The 24050-nt window shown below is 39.4% G+C and overlaps 1 protein-coding gene across 3 annotated transcripts in view; it reads left to right on the top strand.

Moving 5' to 3' along the window:
* GADL1 (glutamate decarboxylase like 1) overlaps positions 1-24050 on the top strand; it is a 179658-nt gene that overhangs the window by 81234 nt on the left and 74374 nt on the right. For all 3 annotated transcript variants that reach the window (XM_004470877.4, XM_071212843.1, XM_058290584.2), the window contains one exon: positions 14925-15124. In XM_004470877.4, the coding sequence (XP_004470934.1) occupies positions 14925-15124 (200 nt within the window). The remainder of the gene's footprint in view (positions 1-14924; positions 15125-24050) is intronic.

A 24050-nucleotide genomic window follows, 5' to 3' on the forward strand; every position in this document is an offset into this window, starting at 1 on the left:
GGAGCAGACAATTTACTCCCCAGCTTCTGGATAAAGTTGTCAGATTTAGCAAATAAAAATGCATAATGTCCAATTGGATTGAAATTTCAAATAAACACCTTGTCAGTATTTTACTATAAGTATATCCCAGATATTGCACAGGGGATACTTAGACTAAATTTTTATTTGTCATTTATGTGAAATTCAAATAGAATTAGCTGTGCTCTATTTTATCTGGCAACCCTCCTCAGGTGCATTTATGAAAATTCTACTCATGTTAAATAGGGAGCAAGAAGGGGAAGAAAATCTCAGGAAAAATCTTGACCATGTTTTAAGTCTGAATGGTCTGAAAAATCCTTTAATTTGAATTTTTCTAGAAGTGGCTGTATTAAATATTCTGCATCAGAGATAAGAGGGACTCAAAATAGGAAATAATTTCAGTTAGTAAAAAAATAACCACTCTTGAGCAAGTGATGTGATTTGGAGATTTGTAACAATTATATTTGTTCTAAGTTCACATGACAGGTAAAAATGGTCTCTGCTCAAAAGACCAGCACAGTTCTCAGTGTTAATTCCAATTTTCTAGTCTTCTCCATCTCTGGTCCAATCAGGTAGGAACAGGGAGATGGGGAGGAAGACAATTAAATGTCCCCACCCCTGTGGGAGAGAAGGAAAGTGATAGGTCATAGTGAACTGGGAAAAGAGTCTAAATTGTGTCTACTATAAACTTTTTCCATCTCTTGCTGTTGATGGCTTATAATGGATTACTGAGTTTTAGATTTGATCCAGCAACTGTAAAGGAAAATGTAAGATGGATTGTATCTTCCCCATTTCTTGCTGCGTAGTAGTTGTCAGAAGTTCATGGCTTTTTTTTTATAGGGCTACTCTCTTCCCAGTACATTTCATTATGCCCTTGTCATGGAGTAGCACATACCGCTATTATATGTCCTTTCGCTCTTATCTTGACATATTATTCTTCTGTTTTATTACTAGTTTTAGACAGCAACATAGTGCAGATTAAACACCCAACATGCAGTTACAGAAAAACCGATGCATTCATTCAGAGTACTGTCAGAATCTTTGTACCATTTCAATATCCAACTTGCCAGGGACATAGTGAAAAGCAATGAAATGCATAGCTTTTTTCTCAGAACCAGTGAGAACTAGGAATTTATATATAACAAGAAAAAGATTGTTTTCTGCCTGTGGGGTAGCAATGGCAGGAGTTAGAGTGTTAGTTACTCTAATAGGTTTTTTCCCAATTAGGAAATGTATGGGGTTCCCTTCATTTAGGGTTCAATTGAAATGCGAGAGGAAAACCTCTAGGGGAGGGGAGTTCTTTGCAAGTTGCCTTTATTTTAAAAGAGTGTGAGTGTAGAAATATCTTCATCCATGATTGGTAGTGAGGTTACGTCTATGGAGCCAGGAGTGTTCTAGAGTCTGAAATTGGCTATGCAGTAATAATGAATTAATGGAACTCCCTAGATTGGAGATTTCCACCAATACTTCTATTGCTTTAGGCATTCTTGAGAAAGGCCATTACTTATGGTTTGGGGCATTCGTCGTATTTATTTTGAACCACAAAATGTCAAAATATTGGTACCAGGCTATAGAGATGACATATTAACTGTCGTCATTGTACCAATTTCTTGGATTTTTGTGAGGTAGGGGAGTAGGAGGATGTCCATGGTTCATTTACAGTTATTCTGGGTCTAGGGCATTGTGTCTGCCCATAGTGTTTTCCAGAGGGTTCCCTGAGCAGTGTTGGGCCTGTGGACTGCATTTATGATTAGAGATGAGGCAAGAGTAGGGTGTGGCCTTTATTCCATGATGCTGTAAAACACAGCTATTCCCAAAGTGCAAATGTCAGGCATTGAGAATGTGTTTCCTGGGGGGAGAGCAAGAGACTCAATGATGGCAAGCCTTACTGTGTCCAGGCAATGGCACAAGAGACTCAGTAATGGCAGGCCTTACTGTGTCCAGGCAATGGCACAAGAGACTCAGTAATGGCAGGCCTTACTGTGTCCAGGCAATGGCACAAGAGACTCCATAATGGCAGGCCTTACTGTGTCCAGGCAATGACACAAGAGATTCAATAATGGCAGGCCTTACTGTGTCCAGGCAATGACACAAGAGACTCAAATAATGGTAGGCCTTACTGTGTCCAGGCAATGACACGAGACTCAATAATGGCAGGCCTTACTGTGGCCAGGCAATGACACACGCCAGGTGTCTGGGACACAGGGGCATGTGCTGGGGACAGGGGCTGGCAAGCAATCTAAGGCCATTTTAGGGAGGGCTTTGGGCATCATGTATAGGAGTCCACTCATTTTTGTACAAGTAACTCATTCCCTCTGTGTTGAAAACCAGTCACCCTCTTCCTTGCCCACCTGAATCCTACTTTTTCTCTCACAAAACTCAGTTCCAGCATCAGCTCCTCTTTCAAGAGACCTTCCTGATTTCCCAGGTTGCTGAGGCCTTTTTCTATGTAATTCTCCCATTCACCACATATTGCGAAATCCTCTAATGACAGAGCCATTATCCCATCATCTGCACTCAACTGAGATTCCTGAACTATTGTCTTCATGCCTAATACAGGCCCAGGCTCAGAGGAAGCTCTTCAAAAAGTGTGATTGACAGATCAATGAATAGATAAGTAAACTAAAACCCACTTAATCCCCATATCAGTCCCATGAAGTGGAGACCGTTATCCTGCCCATTTTACAGATGGGAGGAAACTGAGGTTCAGAAAGCATAAATAACACGCCCAATGCTTCAGAAGACTCAAGGCCAGGCAGTCACACTTCCACCGTTCATGCTTTTCATTACACAGCTCATATGATCCCAAGTCACAATGACAGGACATGGGCCAACCTCTTTTCCTGCCCGAAAGCCATGAATTTGCAATCTACAAGAATGCACAGAAATAGAAAATGTTGACTTAGAATGAGAAAACCTGACTGTTTTAATCCCCTTAGATCTAATACAAAGTGAAATGTTATTGCTAATGATTTTGCTAATTCGAACTCATTTCTATGTGTGCAGCCAGGCTAAAAATGCTCTGTAAATCTCCTCCTAACTCAGTTTGCTCCCCAAACTCTTACCTGTAGGTTTTTCTCTTTTTCTTTCCTCTTCCAGCCCTGAGTGCTCAGAAATTCTGTAAATAGTCATGACACGCTTCTTCTCAGGACTTGCCCCAAGTTCGTCAAAGGAGGCACCTAGTGACAGATGGGGCCAGAGAGTCCTAGAGGTTATCTCTTCCCCCTGCTTCTACCCTACCAGAGTGTTTTTCCTTATTCCTCTTTCCCTTTTCCCCTCTTCCCTTTTTGATTGCTCTTTTGCCAGACTTCCACTTGCTGGTGGCAAACAATGAGCTTTCTGCGTGAGATTGATAACCCTTCTCGCCACATTATTTCAGCAAAGATCCTTTACAAATGGCAAGATACAACCTTAGAATAGAACAGAGAATGAACCCAGATTTAGTCAGTTTCATCATAGAGTATACTTATTTCTCCTTGGGCTGTTGTGGGGGATGGGGGGGACAAGGGGAAATAGAGAATATAAAACAGTATGCATCTGGATCATCAAATGCCCTTCCCTATGGAAATGGCTTGGAGTGCTTCTGCAATCCAAAAAGGAATATAATCCATAGCCATTTTATGTTTCAAATTAAGTATTCTCTTTTAGAAGCTACATATTTACTTATGAAGGGCTTAAAATGTGGGGTATATTTGGCCTTAATGAAAATGAGAGACAATTTCTTGTCTTTTCTTTCTCAGAGAAAGAGTCCAGGCAATGATGCATGCCAGGTGTTTCACTTTACCTACTCTACAAATTTGCAAATGATTGTGTTCCTGAGAGTGTCTCCTCAGGCTTAAGTTTTAGAACAGGGATGCGCAAACCATGGCTCTCATGCCAAATCCGGCCTGCCCACCTGTCTGCATTTTTAAATAAAGTTTTACTGGAAAATGGCCATGCCTATTCCTTTAAGAAATATGTGTGGCTGCTTTTGTGCTGCCACCGCAGAGCTGAGCAGTTGTGACAGGAATTGAATGGCTTGCAAAGCTGAAAATATTTACTCTCTGGTGCCCTTTACAAGACTTGCTTGCCCGTCCCTGTTTTAAAACATTCAGAGGAGAAGGGCTTTTCTGAGACCGCAGTTTGAACTACGAAATTCTGAGATTTAAATATGCTTCTCAGTGGGTGAATCTACCTATTAAGCTCAGCAGGACCTGTGCTCAAGTAACTCCTCTGCTAGGGACTGTACTGGGTAACTGTGACAAGTCACACAGCCTTTCTGAATCTCGAGTCTTTCATCTGTAAAATGGAGACTCCTTTTAGTTTGAAGGACTTTCTATGGGAATAAATGAGACAATATTCAAAAGTGTACAGTGCATTGCCAGACATAGTAGAGACTCAATGAATATACTTTCTTTCTTCCTTCTTATGTTCAAATTGAGAAGCGAGCCATGTGTCAATGCACAGATTCTTTTTTTTCTGAACAAATATCTTTTAGTATAGTGTAAAAATTCTCTGCCATTTTAGCACATGTCTGTATTTTATCATATATCTTTAAAAAAACAAGCTTTTGTCCACTACATCTTGGGTTCTATCCAAAGGTTTTACTAAGTGCTTTGTGACTCATTTTAAATTATTATGTAAGGCAAGTCTTAAGTAGGCTTACCCAAGGTGGGGGTCCTATCAACCATTTCAACAAATTCCATTTTTCAATGGGATTTATAAAAAGAAGAGCAGGGAACTTGCATTTCAAAATTGCCTTCTTGCATAGCATACTCCCCTGTATAAAATCAATCTCTTTCCTATACTCCAGGGCTCCTAGGCCAGACCTCTTGAGGATGCTCAAACTCCAAGAATTGGAGGCCAGTGGCCTTGTTGCTGAATGTGTAAAATTCCATTTGAGAAGGAACCGGGCTCTGCTAACAGCATCACAATAAGCTGGAGACATAGATTGATTTTGGTAAATGCTCTGATCCTGGCAGGGAATAACTCTGCCAACCTCAGCCTAAAGCAGCACACAACCTCCGTGTCTGTTTTCTAATCAATACGAAAGGGATTGTTTCCATACATGTCATGTACACCTATACACCTATTTTGGAGGGATGCAGCAAAGTCATCTAAACTGGAGAAACATGTCTTGTGTTAATAAATAATTTTCCCCAAACATTCACTAAAGCCTTATGCCACGAATAGGCAAAGCATCTGCAGGAGGTGGGCTGCAGTGCAGCATCATTATCCTCAATTTACAGATGAATGAAAATGTGATATGATGAGGCAAAGTGATGTAGTCCCAAGTTACACAGCAAAGACCCACATTCAGCAGTAGCAAATGACTGGATGTTTTTGCTGTACCTGCCAGGTGTACTCCAGGAAAATGGCAAACAATCTAACCACTTTCTCCCCTCTCCAGCATGCCTTTTGTGTGCAACCATACTTTCTCTTGGCCTTGACTTCACCTATTTTCTCCTTCCTCATTCTCTTCCTCCTTCTCTTCCTTTACCCTCCCACACCTCCCCACCTCTTCTACCTCCTCCTTCACCTTTCCTCCCCATCCCCCCTTTTCCTCCTAATCCTGCCCTTTTATATTTCTACCAACTGCCTTAAATCTCTTTTTGCAACAAAGTAGAATATAAATAAATCAATAACAGATAGCATCATAGAAACTCAGAATTGGAAAAATGCAGAGAGAGCAAAGAGCACTCTTCTCCATCAGAATTTAGTGAGCAAAGTTTCCATATATCCATACTGATGTGATTCAGCTTGCTGAAACAAATGGTGCTTTGTCCAATTTGTTTCATATCACAAAAACATAGCAAGACAGAAAACTGAATAAATGAGGATTCCTGTGTTTTCCTGTTTGTTCACGCATCAGATCCATGCCACAACCCATGAGTACGTGTTTCATAGCTTGTACTATTTTTTTCTCTGATTTTCTCTTTATCCATATCTAATCCATATTCTCTTAGTGCTTAGAATGAAGACATTCTCCACTTGTAGTCACACACAAATAAAACTTAGATAATAGACACTAACAGCATAAAAAGAAGTCATTTAATGACCCTGATTCTATACATTGTCATAACAACAGCACTTCAGACTTACCTAGTTTTAACACTCATGCAACACCAACTGAAATTTCTACCAATGGTTTTCAGTCCTGGTGACACATTAGGATCACTTGGTGAGCTTTAAGAAAAAGTGACATGGTCCCTCCTCCACACCAGAGTTTGACTTACCTGGAGTCATGGTCCTGCATTGGTATTCTTTAAAATTCTTCTCCAGGGCTGAGACCCCCATACTAATTGGTTTTAAGTTATTCTATCAATTGTCATTCACACCAGCTTTATATTTTTCCCTTTTAATGAAGAGATTAGAATGGAGCAGAATATATTAGTATGCATTATATGGAATTATATGGAATTATGATGGGTACTATCCAAGAAACTTTTGTTTCAGATTCATGCCTTTAAGGTGAATACTATTTGAAAATAAGTTCTTACTGTGGGCTGCAGTCAAAGTTTGAGAAATCCTGTTTTGGATGATCTTTAACAGATAAGGCATGCTGATAGCAGCTAGGGAAAATCAGAAAATCTCCATCTGTCCTCAGACAGCCAAGCCCAATGGAACTATTTTTAAATGCATGTAGGGCATGCAGAGGTTTTGCCAAGTGATCTCTGCACTATCAAATGTTTTTTAACTATTTATAGAAGCACTTACACATTCTCTAAGACACTGAGCCCAACTTTCCTCTCTCCTGTAGGCAGTGTCACTGTTTAAAATTATTAAGTTGCATTTCTTAAAATATCTTTTAGCTCAGTCTCCTGATTTCCAAATCAGCTTATTCTAACCCTTCGTTAGGGGTATTTAAGGAAGATTTCAGGACAAAATATGGGCTCTCAGGTCTTGTGCTAAACTACTGTATCAGTTCTCGGAAAATCCCCATCAGGTCTGCAGACCAGGAATATAAGTTGACTTTCTGGAATTTCCCAGGAGGCCTTTTGGAAAGAGAAGGGTAGTCTTGAGGTTAACACAAAGGACTCAAATATTTCAGGACAGTCAGTGGTTTTCACAAATGATAAGACAGATGGTTCTGCTCCCCTGTCATCCGGGAGCAGCTTACCTGACAGGAAGGACGCGAGTTACTGGCCCCGCCCTTCCGGCCCTCTGAGGGCGCAGGCGCGCCAACCTCTTTACCAGCAGGGCTCGGCAACGGCGCATGCGCAGAGGGGCTGCTCTGGACAAGGGCCTGTTTGCGGGGGGCTGCTGCGGCACTACAGGGAGGAAGAGCAGCGAGTGGGGTGCAGGGGTGAGGGGGAGGCCGGCCGGAGGAGGCTGTGGACAGGAGAGGACTGCACCCCTCTCAGCTCGGGGAAAGCCAGGACAGGGGTCTGAGGTGCCGCCGCTCATGCTCAGTGCGTGACCCGGAAGTGTTTGATAACTTGAAGCAGTATGCCTGTGGGGAATTGGTGATTTTGAAAAAATGCATCAAATGCTTTGTGAAGCAATTTAGGACTTGTGGAAAGAATATCATCTTGGAGCCCAAGGGAGAAGACAAATACAAGCATATATCCTGCAAAACTTGCCTTTCAGAGCACATGGATGAAATGATGAAGTTCTCTCAAAGAACATGCTTTCACAGATTACTGTGGAGCTTAAAGCATTGTGTAAACTAACTGAAAGAGGAGTGGAAATCTTCTTTTTGTGTGTTTGGGAAAACTAACAAACAGCATCTAGGAACTTCCTGGAAACAGCTTGGGTAGGGCAGATCATTGAACCAGTTTGCACAGAGGGCTGAGAACAAAGCAGTATTTTGAGAAAATGGAGACCTTTATGAACTTTCCAAAGGGGTCCCTTGAAAAGGCAGGACAAGAATTTCAACCTTTATTTGCAAATTGAACCCAAGACCTCTTACGTGGGAAGCCGGCACTCAACCATTGAGCCACATGGGTTCCCAACAAGTTCAAATTATGTTACCACGTGGCAGAAGAGAGCAAAGCAGACTACTCATCAGTTCTTTAGAAATTCAAGCACAAGCACCATAAATATCAGCGAACATGGCACCTAACATCTTTTAGGAAATGCAAGTGATGAGGGAAAGGTGGGGGGTGCATTTGGAGAATCAGTTGAAGACACACTCAGAGGGTGATCCATGTTCAGAGCTGGTACCTATGATTAGAAAATGCTTGAATGGAATAGGAAAAAGAGTTGCATCAGTCAATCAAAAAATGATTCAGAGTTGGAAATAGAAACCTATAAGTCAGAGTGTGAAATTCTGGGAGCCACAAAGCAGTCAGTGAAGCACAACATGTCTGAAACTAGCCTTTCAGATTCCAAAGGAGATGCCATATAAGAACTCAAATTTGGTGGCAAGTGAAAAGGAAAACTGTGGCCATTCATCAAAAATAAGCAGCTTTCTCTCAAACTGGATGCAACACCAGATGATTTTAACAATTTTCTCCTCCATCAGAGAATGAAAAAGCTACAACAGAAAGAAAATGAATTAAATAAATAAATCCCTGAAAAAGATGGATCAAAGAAACGCTGTGAGAAAAATGGAAGATGTCTTTCTGAATAATTCACAGATGAAAATATACCTGCTTTGGATTACAAATGAACACAAGGAAGAAATACTGTGAGTAGAGGCTGAGAAAATTGAGGCCTGACTGCTTTGAAGCTGATGGTAGGCTTACAATAATTGGTAAGTGAACAGATACTAAAGCAGAGTGAGATGTATGAAATGCATACCCCCTCATAAGTTGAAAACTTCAAGATTGGGTTAGCCAGATGGAAATCATACTGAGGAACTGAGCCAGTAGAATGAGATGAAGATAATTCAAAGATTTTGAGATTGCAAATGATTTATTTTTATTTTTATTATTGGTTTTATTTATTTTTTCTTCTGTTTATTGTTTGTTCTTGCAAATGATTTTGATGACCAGCTCTCATGCCTGCCATAAGGACTTGGAAAGTGTTCTAGTTCATGGGTGGAAAAACAAACTCCTAAAGGTAGTGTGTTAGTGCAAGAGTTTTGATGTCTTGGAGGAGAAACCACATGGTCTGTGAGTTTTCCTCTAGCACACCTATATAAACAAATGCCTTGGGCTGACCTGTGTTTTAGCACTTGAAATCACACTTTGAAATGACATCATCACATTGTCCTTTTCCCTTCCCTACCCTTCTCTTTTGAAGGCAGGCTATTCATGGCTCATCCTAAGATACAGATCTTTCCCATGGTTCAGTCTGGCTTGCTTCCGTCTGGGGGAAATAGTGCTAACATTATCATACTCTACTTACTCTCTTCCTGCCACCCCACATCAACCATTCAGCAGTAAGTCTACATATCTGTTTTCCGCACTCTGTGTAAGGAACCTGAAGGTAGATAAGTCAGCACCTGGCCATTTGATGCCCCCTTAGTACCCAATGTATGCCCTGGCCTATATTTATTTCACACTCTGCCTTTTGTGTCTTCCATTCAACCCTCAACATCTTGTAAGGGCCTACAACATCTAAGTCCTTCAAGTAGAAGAGCTTAAGCAAGGGCAGGCCTACTGCCATTTGAAGGATGAAGACCATGGATAACTTTTATTGCTCTAAGAATTCTTGTAATGTTCTTCATCTAATATCTATAACTTGGTCTACTTCTACAGAGTTACTGGCAGATATATCTTGTCGAAAGAGATGATGGATGAGTGGTTGCAATATGCTCCCTTCATACACAGTGAGGAAGGCTAGAGCTGGCAGCCTGTTCTACAACTTGTCCGGGGAGAGAAGTAAACCAAAGGACAAATGGGTGGTGACAAGGTTATAGCCAAAGACTGAGAGGTTGTTCTTAGTTTACATTATTTCACTAGATGTCCACAGTTTTCCTGTATGGCAGGAAGAGCAAGTATCATTATCTCCATTAGGTCAATGAGAAAAATGAAGCCCAAATGTCAAGTGAATTGCCTTGAGCTCTGACACCAAGTAACGAAATCAAAAGCAGAATCCGCAGCCGCTGGTTTTTCACTTTATTCTCTCAGATGAGTAATGAAGTTTAAGTGATACTCTCTGTAGGAGCTTGTGAAAATTCCATGATGAACATTCTTACATGGCATTTAAGATCCCTGGTAACTTGGCTACTCTTTGCCTTTCCAACCTTCACTCTCTAGCTATGCCCTACTTCATTAATTGCTCCAGTCATTTTGAATTAATTAAGTTGCTCCTCATCTTTCAGCACTCAGCTGACACATTGCTTCTTTGGAGAGCCCTAACGTCTCCATATTTGTGAAACATGACCCGACTTTGTGCTCCATAGCATCTTGTACTTTGCCCTATTTTTGCACTGCATTGTAATTGCCTATTTTTCTGTCCCTAACCCCTTTATAAATTTCTTGGGGTTGTGACTTTCTTATTTACTATTATATCACCAGTGCCTAGCACAACGTTTGGCTTATATACCAAGGCACTCAGAAAGTTTTTTTCAATAAAAATAAAGCCAATATCAGATGGCATAATCATTTTAAATTTCACTTTTATATTCAACATGACAACCAAGCCTTTCTGCTAGTCACAGCCTAAATTTGATTTTGTGCATTCAAACAAGGCAATTCATTCTTCAGTCTAGGCAAATATAAACCTAGATGCTAAATCCCTCCATGGCATTGGAGTTATATGCCCAGGCTCCTGGCAGTATAGGGCTTGTTGTATAATAGGTCCTTAATAAATAATTTTGGAATGAATTGATGAGTACAAAGATGATTAATATACCTATTTCCTAATGTATGTAATTTGAAAAATTTTCTGCATATAAATAATGTTGACTGGACAGAATATGGGCAAAACCATATGGGAAGAGGTTTTTGGTAGCTTTTGAGCAATAGATTGAAAAACATGATTGAAAGAGTGAGGAGATTATAAATATCTTTGTGGCATACAGAGACCTGACTTAAAATAGGTCTGTGTGGTCATAGACTCTTGTTAAAGAAACTGCAGAATCTGGCCTGGCCTGTGGAAATGAAAGATGGCTTAGCTGATCTTGATAAGGAGACTATGCAACCTACTGATACATCACGTGTTTTAGTGATATCCTTAAATGTCACTGGATTCATAAGTACTTAGAAAAATCTAACATGCTTTATAAACAAGATATTTGCACTGGTAAGAACAGAGTCATATTTACAGGAACAGGAGAAGGGCACGAAAGAGGATCTCAGTTGTTTTGATCTCTTGTTTGATGTGTTCTTTACTGCCATTTACCTTTTCACCAATCTCTTCAAGAACTCTTAGTGAGTTTTATGGAGTACATTCCTCTACATGTATTTATTAAGTTCCTGTTATAGAGACAGTAGAGCATAATGGCATATGAGTTGAGGCTCTGAAGCCAAACAGCCTTGATTTGAAACCCAGTCCTACTATGGGGGAGCTACAGGACCTTGGATAAATAACTGAACCCCTTTGTGTTGCACTTTCCTGATTGGTGCAAGGGAATTGATGGAAATAGAACACATCTCACTGAGTTGTTGTGAGAATTAAATGAGTTCATACATACATAGGGCCTGGCACATAGTAAGAACACAATAAATGTTAGCTCTGGTCATTATTATTATGTTCTAGGCACTATTCTAGGTATTGCCAAAAATAAAGAAAGTGGAAGTTCTGGTATTGGTACTCATTTAGCATGCTTGTCCTTTGCTTGTTTGCTGTACAATCCATTCTTCAACATTCCCCTGCTTTGTTCAAGGAGAGCTTGACCCAGAAAAACCACATTTCCCAGGCTCCCTTGCCAAATGGTTACCTGTTAGGCTTGACCAATAGATGATTTAGAGAGAAAGCGAGGTAGGAAGGTCAAAGCTCTGTCTTTGCTTGGGTAGCATCACTGGTAGAGGCTCTCTCCTCTCCCTTTCCCATCTCCCTCCAAACAGCGCCTGCCTCCATGATCACAGGGCCCACCAGGATGTCAAGTTCCCAGAGCCCCTACCAGCAGTATGGGTGGTAGCAGCTTCTTCCTTGGGAGTGAGGCCAATACCAAAAAATAGAACAAAAAGAAAAGACCAATTCCCAAAGATTTTTATAATTTAGTCCTGGATCCAGCTGTGACTGAAATTTACATATGCCTGGATTTTTAAAATATATGAACCTATAAAGAATTCCTTTGTGCTTAAAGTAATATGATTGCATTTCTTTCACTTGCCACTGTGAGAGTCCTAGTACAATGTTTACTAATCCCGAAGAACAGTTTGAGTTGATATCACAACATAAAGCGATTGCTATTCTCATTAGAATCTTTTCACTGGAATTCATATTACCATTATTTATTGTCCTGTTAGGATTAAGGGTATAAAGATGAATAAGATAAACATGATCCCTCTCTTTAATAGCACAATAATAGTTTTTTTTTAAAAATGTCAACTTTTACCACATGTATTCTAAGATGTGTTTTCTCTGGAAATCTGAACATCTTCTCTTAGTTGATGTGCATCTTAAAACTAAAGGACACCTCATCCATTTTAACACAAAGATAGAAACTGAAATGCAAAGCAGGAACTTTGGAGGAAAAGTTTTCATTTATTTTCAATATAGTAATTCCCATGCCTCCTGTTGTTCGTTATAAAATATTCCCAAAGCAGGAGGATGTTTTCAGTGCAACAAAATTAACAATGTCACTCCTGTAGGACAATCACTCATTCTGCTATATGCTTTCCTGACTTTCCTCTTCTCCATTTGCCTATGATGATGCAATTTGTCTTCTGATAATGGATGGGCCTCCTCTTCCTTTCAATCACCAGCAAAAGCCAGGGCAACTTTCCTAAAACATGTTCAAAGTTCATTTGCTTTGGGGAACTTTTAGTGTTGAGGAAAATAAATTTATAATGAAGGCTGATGAAAGTAAATTTTTAATTATGAGGCAAGTCCCAGTGTGTATATGCTTGTGGTGTGAATGCATGCATATGCTTTGTCCTTACAATACATGCATTGGTGTTTTAATCTTACAATATATGGCCATGCTGTAGTTGCTATAGAAACAATAGCCACATTTGCTGACCTTTGAGGGTAGGGAGAAGCAGAGGTGGCAGCTGTGATCAGAGCAGAGAGAATTCTGGTGGAACCAAAGTAAATATTTAAGAGTAAGGGTATTTTACTACCTTCATTTTCAGGCCAAAGCAATCTACTCCTTCCCTCAATGTCTACCAATAATATCCATCAGAATCTCACTGAAGACTTATTAGTATTCATTAAATTATTATTTTATAATGAGTTTATTGTATATACTAGATGTGTAGGAATTTGGAATTCTTGATTAAGTCTGGTGTATAATTTTTTCATCATAAAACATCATGCTTTTTGATAAAGGACAGTATCTGGATCTAAATGTGTATTGCTATTGAGACAGCAAATGTATGCTTTCACTTGGAAAGCAATACCTTCCAATTTTATTTTATTCTGGTTGATCAACCAAATGAAGCACAGTTAATGCATTTTCTGATCAGCAAGGGGCTTTATCTAGGGCCCCTGTGACTACTAGGGAGTTCTCTGTAGTTTGCTGTACAACACTGATAGTTTGCCTTGTTAAGGTTTGGAAGATACACCAAATGAAAAGCTCACGTGTCTGTGTTTATTCTCTTCATACTCTATGCCAGTGAGCCGTGAAAGAAGTCAGTGTTTGGGGAGTGATGGCATCATCCTGAGTGCTTAGAGAAGGTCCTCTGTGCCCAGTGCAGTGTCAGACTCTGTGACTTGCAGATGGGTGGGGCAGGAGCCTCTCTCAAGAGACTGCTTGGCCACACAAGGAGAGAATATGTGCTGACTGCCTGAGTGGATATAATATGGGAGTAAGGCCAATAAATGCAGCCAAATATCGAGAAGTGAGCCCTATGGATGGGCAGATAAGGAAACTGAAGAGGAGGCCAAACTTGAGATGGAACCTAGATAGAGGGAAGGAAGTTCAGTTTGTTGTTAAACTTCAGAATTTATAAATATTATGCATTATTCCTTTAACTGTGTCAAATGTGAAATAAATATTAAAAAGAGAAAAGATCAAGCAAGTGGTGTGAGCAGAGATATAAATGGGGCATGATCTAGTGGTTAAGAGAAATTGAGGACCTTGGTTTCATTGGGGGAGCAGAGGATTCTAATGAGTATTTTCTGGGAATGAAGATATTCAGGGAATTATAGGGACTGTGACTGACAGGTTAAGAAATCTGGGTTTTTGTCAAACCAGATTATATTGAAGGTAGCATGGCTTACAGTCTCATAATATGAGGTCAAGACTGTATGATGGTGATAGGGTAAATTGCCAAACCATTGCCTACTTCTTTGCAAGAAATAGTCAGTAAATGCAAATTGAATTTGGTTGCAAATAAAATCAACAAGAGACCTACTCACAAGAACCTTTGGGATGGAAGCTGATGTTTTGTGGTGATAAAAACATGTTGGATTTTGTTTACCTCTTCCATAGAACCTTCATCTGGTTTTTATCTCTGGGTTACTGTCACTTCTAGCCTTTTCAATATGGATATGAGTTGAAAGCCTAGTTTTTTGTCTGTGAAAATGTGTAAAACATGTATAATGTTAGTTTTTCTTTGTTGTTGTTCCAACATGGAGCTTTGAGTGGGTTAACAGATAGATTTGGTCATCTTGAGAAACTGGCCTACCTAGACATTATACAGATGATGGCATGATGACCACAAGCTTCTCAATACTTATCAGTGAAATTGTAAAGATGATTTCTAGAATTCTCAACTCAGAAAGACAATGGGTAATCTGTGTCTCAAAGTTAAGACACAGCTATATCTTCTGGCACTGGACAATTATAGAATGAGACATAACTTTCATACAAAGTAGAGTATCATACAGGTTGTGTTTGTGCATGTGTGTGTGTTAAAAAACCAGCGTGTTCTAAAAATGGGATGTCCTGTCATCATTCTTCTTTTTTGTTTTCTTTTCCAAAGGACCTTCTTAAGAAATGCTACTCTGCCAAAGCATCTTACCTTTTCCAGCAGGATAAGTTCTATGACGTCAGCTATGACACAGGAGACAAGTCTATCCAGTGCAGCAGGAGACCGGATGCGTTCAAGTTCTGGATGACCTGGAAGGCCCTGGGCACACTGGGCCTTGAAGAAAGAGTTAATCGCGCTCTGGCTTTATCTAGGTAGCTGTCTGTGTGTGTGTCCATGTCTGTCTGTCTGTCTGTGTGTCCGTGTCTGTCCGAGGTGGAAAAACTCAACGAAATAACATTTGCAAAGTCTGCACATGTTCTAAGGTTTGTGCATGCCTTCTTTCACCCAGCAAACATTTTTTCGTACCTACTATGTGTTAGGGAGTGTGACTAAAGCAGTCCTATCCCATGCCTTCAGGGATCCTACCCTATGAGAGATACATTAGGTAAGATAGTAGACAAAAGTACAGGTGAACTTCTCGGAGCACTCAGGAAGGTCCTCTAGTTCGTTCTTTGTTTTTTTAAAGATTTATTTTTTATTTATTTCTCTTCCTCCCCCCCCCCCCCCCGTTGTCTGCTCTCTATGTCCATTCACTGTGTGTTTTTCTGTGTCCACTTGTATTCTTGTCAGTGGAACTAGGGAATCTGTGTCTCTTTTTGTTGCGTCATCTTGCTGCGTCAGCTCTCTGTGTGTGCGGCGCCACTCCTGGGTGGGCTGTGCTTTTTTCCCATGCGGCAGCTCTCCTTGCACGTGGGGCTCCCCTATGCGGGGGACACCCCTGTGTGGCACGGCACTCCTTGTGTGCATCAGTGCGGCGTGTGGGCCAGCTCACCACATGGGTCAGGAGGCCCTGGGTTTGAACCCTGGACCCTCCATATGGTAGGCGGACACCCTATCAGTTTAGTCACAACCACTTCCCCATTCTTGGTGAACATTGGCAGAGGCTTCTTGGACCTAGTGAAGGAAAAAGGAGAAAATGATTGAGGCCCAGGTCTCCAGTTACAAGAGGCATCACAGTGACTTTAAGGACCTGAAAGCACATCTGTGAGACAGGAGGGTAGAATGTGGGGCCATGTAGAAGGGTAATGTGGAAGCTCCATGTGTGCTCGCCTTGAGTAACTTTAGAAACAAAGTTGTTGACACCACATTAAAAGACGTTAGAAAAGCTGTCAAGATATAAATGCTGGGATGCCTGCCATTTGAACAGGACTATGCTGTTGAACTTGGATTGAGTCAGTTAATGTGCTTTGTAGAGTCTGCATTGCATAGGATTAGCTTTCATGGTGCTGAAAAAAATAAAATATTTCAACATTTAAAATATTTAAAACTGAAGAGACTTCTAAAAAAATCTGTAATTTTGGCTTTACATGTAAGATCAGAAATCTCTCATTTTCCATATGGCAATCATCAGCTGAAAAGGAAAATGCCTGGTCATTCCAAGGACCACTGACCCCATCATTCCTTTCTGATTTTTATCTAGCCTATTTTATTATAGCAGAGAGGTGCAGATGACCTGGATTTAAACCTAGCTCTGCCTTTACAAGCTTTGTGACTTGGGCAAGTTCTTTAACTTCTCTTTACTTGTTTCATCACTGTAAAATGGATATATAAACATGGCATCTAGCACAAAAAATTATTGTGAGGATCAAATGAATTAATCTATGTAAACTTGCTGGCACAGAGCATGCTCTGTAAGTAAGTTATATTAGTTCATTATGAGTTATTCCGCCTGCTTCCCTACCATGGGCATAAGAGCTGAGATTCTTTGCTTGAATACTCTTTCCTTTACTCTCCCTGCTTACACCTCACTTGCCAAAACGTGAACTGTCTCCTCACAGATTCATGATAACTTCTTCTTTCTGCATTGGAAGTGGAGTGGTATGGGAGTGAATGGCTATAGGATGTTTTTCTAAGGGCTCTTAGAAATAAGATAAGGGCTGTATCACTCAATTTTTGCCATAATAGTGCAATGCAGCAAACTGAATGAAAGCCAATTTTTATTTTAAAGCAGAAGTTACTTATTCTTGGGGATCTGCAGGTTGGCTTTACCTCGTAGTGTGGTGGCTGGGGTTCAGGTTGACTCTACATGTCCTTCATGTTCCTTCGACCAGCCAGCTGGCCAGGACATGTTCTTCTGATGGTGATGCCAGAGGCCCATGAGGGCAAGCTCAATTATGCTGTCCACTTTAAAAGACTGAGTACCCACTAATGTCTCACTGGCCAAAGCAAGTCACATAGCCCAACCCAGTGTCAGGGGACTGGAAGTAATATCTGCCTTTTTTTGCCAAGTGATCTACAAAGTGACATAGCAAAGAGCTTGGGGATAAGAAGAGGTGAAGAACGGGGGTCAATATTTAAATCAGCTATACTCTAGGAATTTAGGAACTTATCCAACCTGAAGCGGCCTTCAGGATCTTGCTCAAAATGACTTGGCCATGAATTGGATCAGTTTTGCCAAGAGATTTATCTGATGAGAAACAATTCAAAGACCTAGCGATTACAATGTTTCTGGTTCATTAGAAGTTTTTATGTATTTGAAGCACCATTCTTAAGGAATTTTGAAATTCAGAGTAAGTGTCAGAGCTGGCTTTGGCACTTTCAGAAGACTTTAGAAATCAGCACTTCTGGTGATGATAGTATGATAAGTAGATTGAAAAAAATCTGTGAATAGTGTATCAGGAATCTTTTGGTGGTAAGCAACAGAAACCCCAACTCGAGGTAGTAGAAGATGAAAAAAGGAATGTATTGCCTCTTATTACTTAAAGACCAAGGTAGTGATGACTTCTGGATTAGCTTGGTCAGGGACTTAAACAGTGTCATTAGTCCCAATCTTGCCCCAACTTTCAGCAATTCTGTCCTTCACCTTGGGTTTATTCTCACATTTCCTTTGTGGCTACCAGGAATATCAGATCTGTATCCTCTCAGGTTCAAGTCATGACAAAAGGAGAGAGTAATACTCTCCCAATAGTCCCAAGGAAAGTTTAATTATTTCTAAATGAGGCAAATGTCCATTTCTGAATCAGTCACTGTTGCCAGGGAAATGAGATGCTTTAATTGGTTATGCCTGAGTCATATGCTCTCTCTGATGCAGAGGAAAGTGTCAGTTCCTCCTAATGCTTATATACTGAAATGGGGTGAGCAGTTTTCTTTTGCTGGAAGTAGGGTGATATCTATCTAGTGGTAAAGGAAAAGGAAACTGCATACCATAAATATTTCTAGTTGTCTGTTAAATGAAAATAAAAGTCCAGAGAACTATATTCCCTTTTATGCATTTCCTTATGCTATTAAAATGTGGTAGAATCTCTGCCTTATTTCATTGTGAAAGCTGCTAAGGAATTCAATGGCAGGTGTCTTGAAATAAGGCTAGATATAAATATTTGATGACCGTATTTATTATCAAGTTAACATTCATCTCAGGATGAATTTAGTTTATCGTCTAAGGATACTTGCTAAGTTTTGCAGAGAAGTGTCACTGGAGGGTAAATGTTAACATTTCAATTCAATTCAACAAGCACATTGTTTATAAATGTTTGTCAAGTTCAATTGAATTGAATTAACATTTCAGTGAGCATCACTGCCGACTCTGTGACCTGTATTTAAATAGTTGAAAAAATAATCCTTCTTCTTTCATACTGTTCCTCATATAAATCGCCTCGTCTTAACTGTCCGCACTTTTGATATATAGCCTGCTATCTCCGGGCTGGGCAAAAGCCATCCTGTTCTCCCTTGACTAGTGTCGAGCAAAAGGGCAGAGTGTTTAAGTCATGTCCCTTGTAATGAATGTGAAATTATAAACTTGGAGAGAGTGTCTTTAGGATTAAGAATTACAGCCAGTCATTAGCAGCAGAACTGCTTTATGTCCATGATTTTATTTCTTTTCAGAGTGACTGATTGGTTTGTGGTTCTGTTCTTCAAGAAAGAGCGTTCTCTGAATTCTGGTATTTTCTTCTGTTTCTTTGAGCCTTAGTGCAGTGTTGTGCTGGTAAACAGCCTCTCAGGAGGAAGAAAAAGACCAGCGCCCAATTTGTAAAGCCTGCCCATTTCCATGGTGTAAATCCTCCCATCAGAGCCAACTGCAAGCTGCTAACAGTTGCAGCTTGCAGACTTCCTGAGTATTTAACAATCAGCTTTTACCTAGCCACTATAATCTGGATCTACACCACCACTGATTATGTGAGGCAACATAATCAGTTCAAAGCACTGGCTGATGAGAATTAAAGCATCACTTCACATCAAGCCTGCTGACCCACAGTTACTTGCTCCAGAATTTACTGAATAAAAATAATTCTCTTCTATGGCCAGAAGGCTCTACCTGGCATAATTTTGAAATCAGAGTGACATTGTTTTGTTTCCAGGAAGTATAGTTTCCTTAAGTAAGCAACAGGGCTAGCCAAGCTGCACATAATGATTGTTACTATTTGGGGTGTACATGATTACTGGCAGTCTGATGCAGCTATGATATTCACTTCCCTAGTACCTATGCCAGTTCTCTAAAATGCTCAAAAAGCTGGGCAACTCTTTTCCCCTCTGTCATATTGCAGTGAGGATTGCACTGATTCCATAGATAAAATGTGTCCTTGTTCTTGAAACTCTATGGAGCTTAATTTTGAAATGTGTAATTGACCTTGAGATGTAAGTACCAGATTTTGATGGGCCAATGGATTGCTGTCACTCTGATCAGATAGCTCGCTCCCTCTTCTCATGGGAAAGTAAGAACAGATCCATGTAAGAGGATGATGATTTTATTTTATAGATTGTCAGAAATCCAGTGAGAAGGAAAAAATTAGTGCCAAGAAGATCTCAAAGGCTTTTCCTGATTTCCATTTGACCCTCGTCATTCCAATTGAGAAAAGAACATTTCTCTCAAATATTAATGAGTAAAAAGTCGCTTCCTCCTTCGGTTGTTTGAAAAGCAGTGACACTGGGAGCTTAAAGCAACATCAGGTGATTATTAAGCATAATTGAAACCCAGAAGACTGAGATTTAAAACCACCACCTCTGGGGCAAGGCAGGTGATTGTGCATCTCTGAAAGCTGCCTAAGAAAATAAAAAATGTTTTATAACACCCAGGGCTGCCTGCTGCTGCGAGCGCTTTCTAGACCTGTCATGGCACCCGGGTTAAATGGATATTCACTTAGGGGTCATTTTTAAAGCAGGCCTAGAAGAGTTCTGTGTGGAAGCATTTTCAACAACAGCAACCAGCTCAGGAACTCCCATTCTGTTACTTTGTGCAGTCCCCAGAGTATTATTTATCTAATCCCTTGACACACAATTCCTGCAGTCTGTCTGATGGAACCAGTTCATTGGCTTGCCGAGATGGTGGGCGACTTACCGCTATCAGTATAGAAAGGAGAGTAGCTATACAATGGCACTTTTGTGCTAGTGTATTTCTCTGTTTGACAGAGGGAAGAGAATCTAGAAGCAATCCTCCAAGGACCAGTCTTTTCATTTTTTTCTTTATACTGGCAATTTTTTGAAAAAGTCACAGTTGCAGTAGCATGTAGCACGTGGGTGACTATGATGACTCACACAAGTCATGCGATACGTTCCGAGGTTTGCAGTGTGCAGAAAGTAGATGGAAAAATTCAGGAGTTCTGAGAGGCTCCTCAGGGCATCAGAAGAAATTTCAAATGACGAAATGAGGCTGGACAAGGAACCAGGGCCAAGAGATCCAAGGACACTCTGCTTGCATGGTGGCTCGAAGAAGGGATGGGAAAGGCTAGTTTCAGAAAGGAAAAAAAAAAGTCTCATAAAAGGACAAGGGAAGGCTGCAAAAATTAAATGGACTCAGATAAGGAATCAGAGAATTTCAGGACCCTGACATTGGAAGCATATCTGTAAGCAAAGGAAGGGGAAGTGTGTAGGAACAAGATTATCCTAAATATACACTTCAGAATCTCAGTCTAAGTTTTTACCCAATACGATTGGGGAACACTCTTGCTAATATGTGTTTTGTTTTTTCTCCCCTTTCTTGTCTTTCCAAGCTTAGTGGAGAAGACAATGATGAGTTTTGTGAAACTATTGCTGCTTTTTGAGTTCATTTACCTAGATGCCTTTTAGTAGAAGGGTTTACGGTTCTTGCATTATGTTCCCAAAATGAATGTTCTTTTTTTTTTTTTTCAATTTCTACCATGTGAATATAGTTTTTTTTAAAAAACATGGATATATTGAAAAGATAAATTTTAAGGAACAAATCATTCCTTCACTATCGACAGAAGTGACCCAGACCCTATATGAACTGTTCTCCAGGAAATCATTTCATTTAACCATTTATTCAAGAAGAGTATAAGGTGCCCTACAGATGAGGCACTTTTTAACCAGCAATTCTGGAACTATGCTCTGTGCAACAATAGACTTCCAGAAGATATTAACAGATGTTCTTTAAAAAAATAGTTCCATGTTCAAGTATGTTTGGGAAATGCTAACTACTCTATTTTTTTCTCTCTTGGAAATTCAATGTCCATTGGCACATAAAAGGCTCTGAAAAAGCTGTGATATAGAACATTTTTAACTTTGTTTTAACCTCTTCTTCCTTTTTTAAAAATAAAAATTTATTGAAGTATATCATTCATACATGAAAATGCATAAACAATAAGTGTATAGTATAAATAAGTTGTGAACTTACAATGCGTATCATTGTTACATAGCTCCCATATATCACCCTGCAACCAACACCTTGCATTGTTGTGAAACATTTGTTACAAATTATGAAAGAGAATTGTCAAAATATTGCTACTAACTATAGCCCTTATCTTATCTTTGATGTATTTTTTTCCTGCAACCCACTTGATTATTAGCATCCTGTATTAGTATTGGATATTTGTTATAGTTCATGAGGGAATGTTCTCATGCTTGATCTGTTAGCCACAGTCCATCTTCCACTTCTGAATTTCCGGTGTTATATAGTCCCATGTTTTGTACAATCCATTCAATATGTACACTCACGGCTCTCATTGTCATCACCTCAGTCAATTTTAGAATGTTTTTGTCACTCCAAAAGGAAAATTCCCATACCTTCATATACACTCCTATTGTCATCCCTTAGGACTGATATAATATCCTCTTTGCCAATGCTACCAAAATATTACACCATAACTGTTAACTGCCACCCATAAATTATGTTAGTTGTAGTATTACCATGTATCCCAATATTCTTAATACTTTGCAAAAGAATAAAATTCTTATATTTTTACTATTAGCCGCAATCTTCTCCCACCAATGAAATCACTGTTCTAAATTCCCTAGATTATTCTCTATTCTCCTTTCAATAGATATTTATGTCCACAGATTACCCCTTTCAGCTACAATCACATTTAGAAATCAGCAGTGATAGTTTTACTCACTATAATGTGTTACCATCAACTCTGTTCATTTCCACACTTTTACAATGAATCCTATTAGAAATTCTGCATACATTAAGCATCAACTCCCATTCTCAACCCACATTAGATCTCTGAGTAAGCTATACTCTAGACTCTTACCTCCATGAGTTTACTCAGTTTACTCATCATATTTAGTTCATATTAGTGAGACAATACAATATTTGTCCTCAACATAATATCCTCAAGCTTCATCCATGTTGTCATATGCATCCCGATTTCATTTCTTCTTAAAACTGAATAGTATTCCATTGTATGTACATACCACATTTTGTGTATCTATTCATTGGCTGATGGACACTTGGGCAGGTTCCATATTTTAGCAATTGTAAATATTGCTGCTATGAACATTGGTATCCTAATGTCAGTTTGCATCCTTGCTTTCAGTTCTTCTGAATATATTCCTAGTAACGGGATTGCTGCATCTTATGCCAGTTCTATATTCAGCTTCTCGAGGTACTGCCAAACTATCTTCCACAGGGGCTGCACCATTTTGCATTCCTATTCTCCACATCTTCTCCAGTGCTTTCTGTTTTTTAAATAATGGCCTTTCTATAAGGTGAGAAATGGTATCTCATTGTAGTTTTTATCTGCATTTCCCTAGTAGCTAGTGATGTTGGACATTTTTTTCATGTATTTTTTTTTGCCATTTGTATTTCCTCTTTGGAGAAATGTCTATTCAAGTCTTTTGTTCATTGTTTAATTGGGTTGCTCGTCTTTTTATTGTTGATCTCTTTATTTAACATTGCTATCAAACCCTTATCAGATATACGGTTTCCAAATATTTTCTCCCATTGAGTAGGGTGCCTTTTTACTTTCTTGACAAAGTCTTTTGAAGAACAAAAGTGCTTCATTTTGAGGAGGCCCTATTCATTTATTTTTTCTTTCATTGCTGGCATTTTGGGTGTAAGTTTTATTGTTTTATTGTTATAGCTTTTATATTTAGGTCTTCAATCCATTTTGAGTTAATTTTTGTATAAGGTGTGAGATAGGGGTCTCCTCCCTCCCTCTTTCCTTCTCTCCTTCCCTCCCTCCCTCTTCCCTCCTTCCTGATATGGATATCCAGTTTTCCCAGGACCATTTGTTGAATTGACTGTCCTGGCCCAGCTGGGTGGGCTTGGTAGCCTTGTCACAAATCACAACCACAAATGTGAGGTTCTATTTCTGAATTCTCAGTTCAGTTCTATTTGGTCAATTTGTTTGTTTTTATGCCAGTATCATGCTGTTTTTACCACTGTATCTAAGTAATATGCTTTAAAGTTAGGAAATGTAAGACTTCCAATTTTATTCTTCTTTTTAAAGATACTTTTGGTTATTCAGAACCCTTTACCTTTCCAAATAAATTTGATACTTGGCTTTTCCATTTCTGCAAAATAGGCTATTGGGATTTTTATTGGGATTACATTGGATCTGTAAATCATTTGGGGGTAGAATTGACATCTTAATGATATTTAATTTTCAAATCTGTGAATACAAAATTTCCTTCCATTTATGAAGTCCTTCTTTGTTTTTTTAAGCAATGTTTTATTGTTTTCTGAATATGGCTCCTTTTTATCTGTGGTTAAATTTATTCCTAAATGTTTGATTCTTTTAGTTATGAATTTTTTTTCTGACTTCTGCCTCAGATTGCTCATCATTAGTGTATAGATTTGCTACTGATTTTTGAAAATTAATTTTATATCCCACCACTTTGCTGAACTGTCCATTAGTTCTAGTAGATTTTGGATTTTTGGATGTTTTGGATTTTTTGGGTCTTCTT

The sequence above is a fragment of the Dasypus novemcinctus genome, chromosome 31 (assembly GCF_030445035.2).
Source record: "Dasypus novemcinctus isolate mDasNov1 chromosome 31, mDasNov1.1.hap2, whole genome shotgun sequence".
Classification (NCBI taxonomy): domain Eukaryota; kingdom Metazoa; phylum Chordata; class Mammalia; order Cingulata; family Dasypodidae; genus Dasypus; species Dasypus novemcinctus.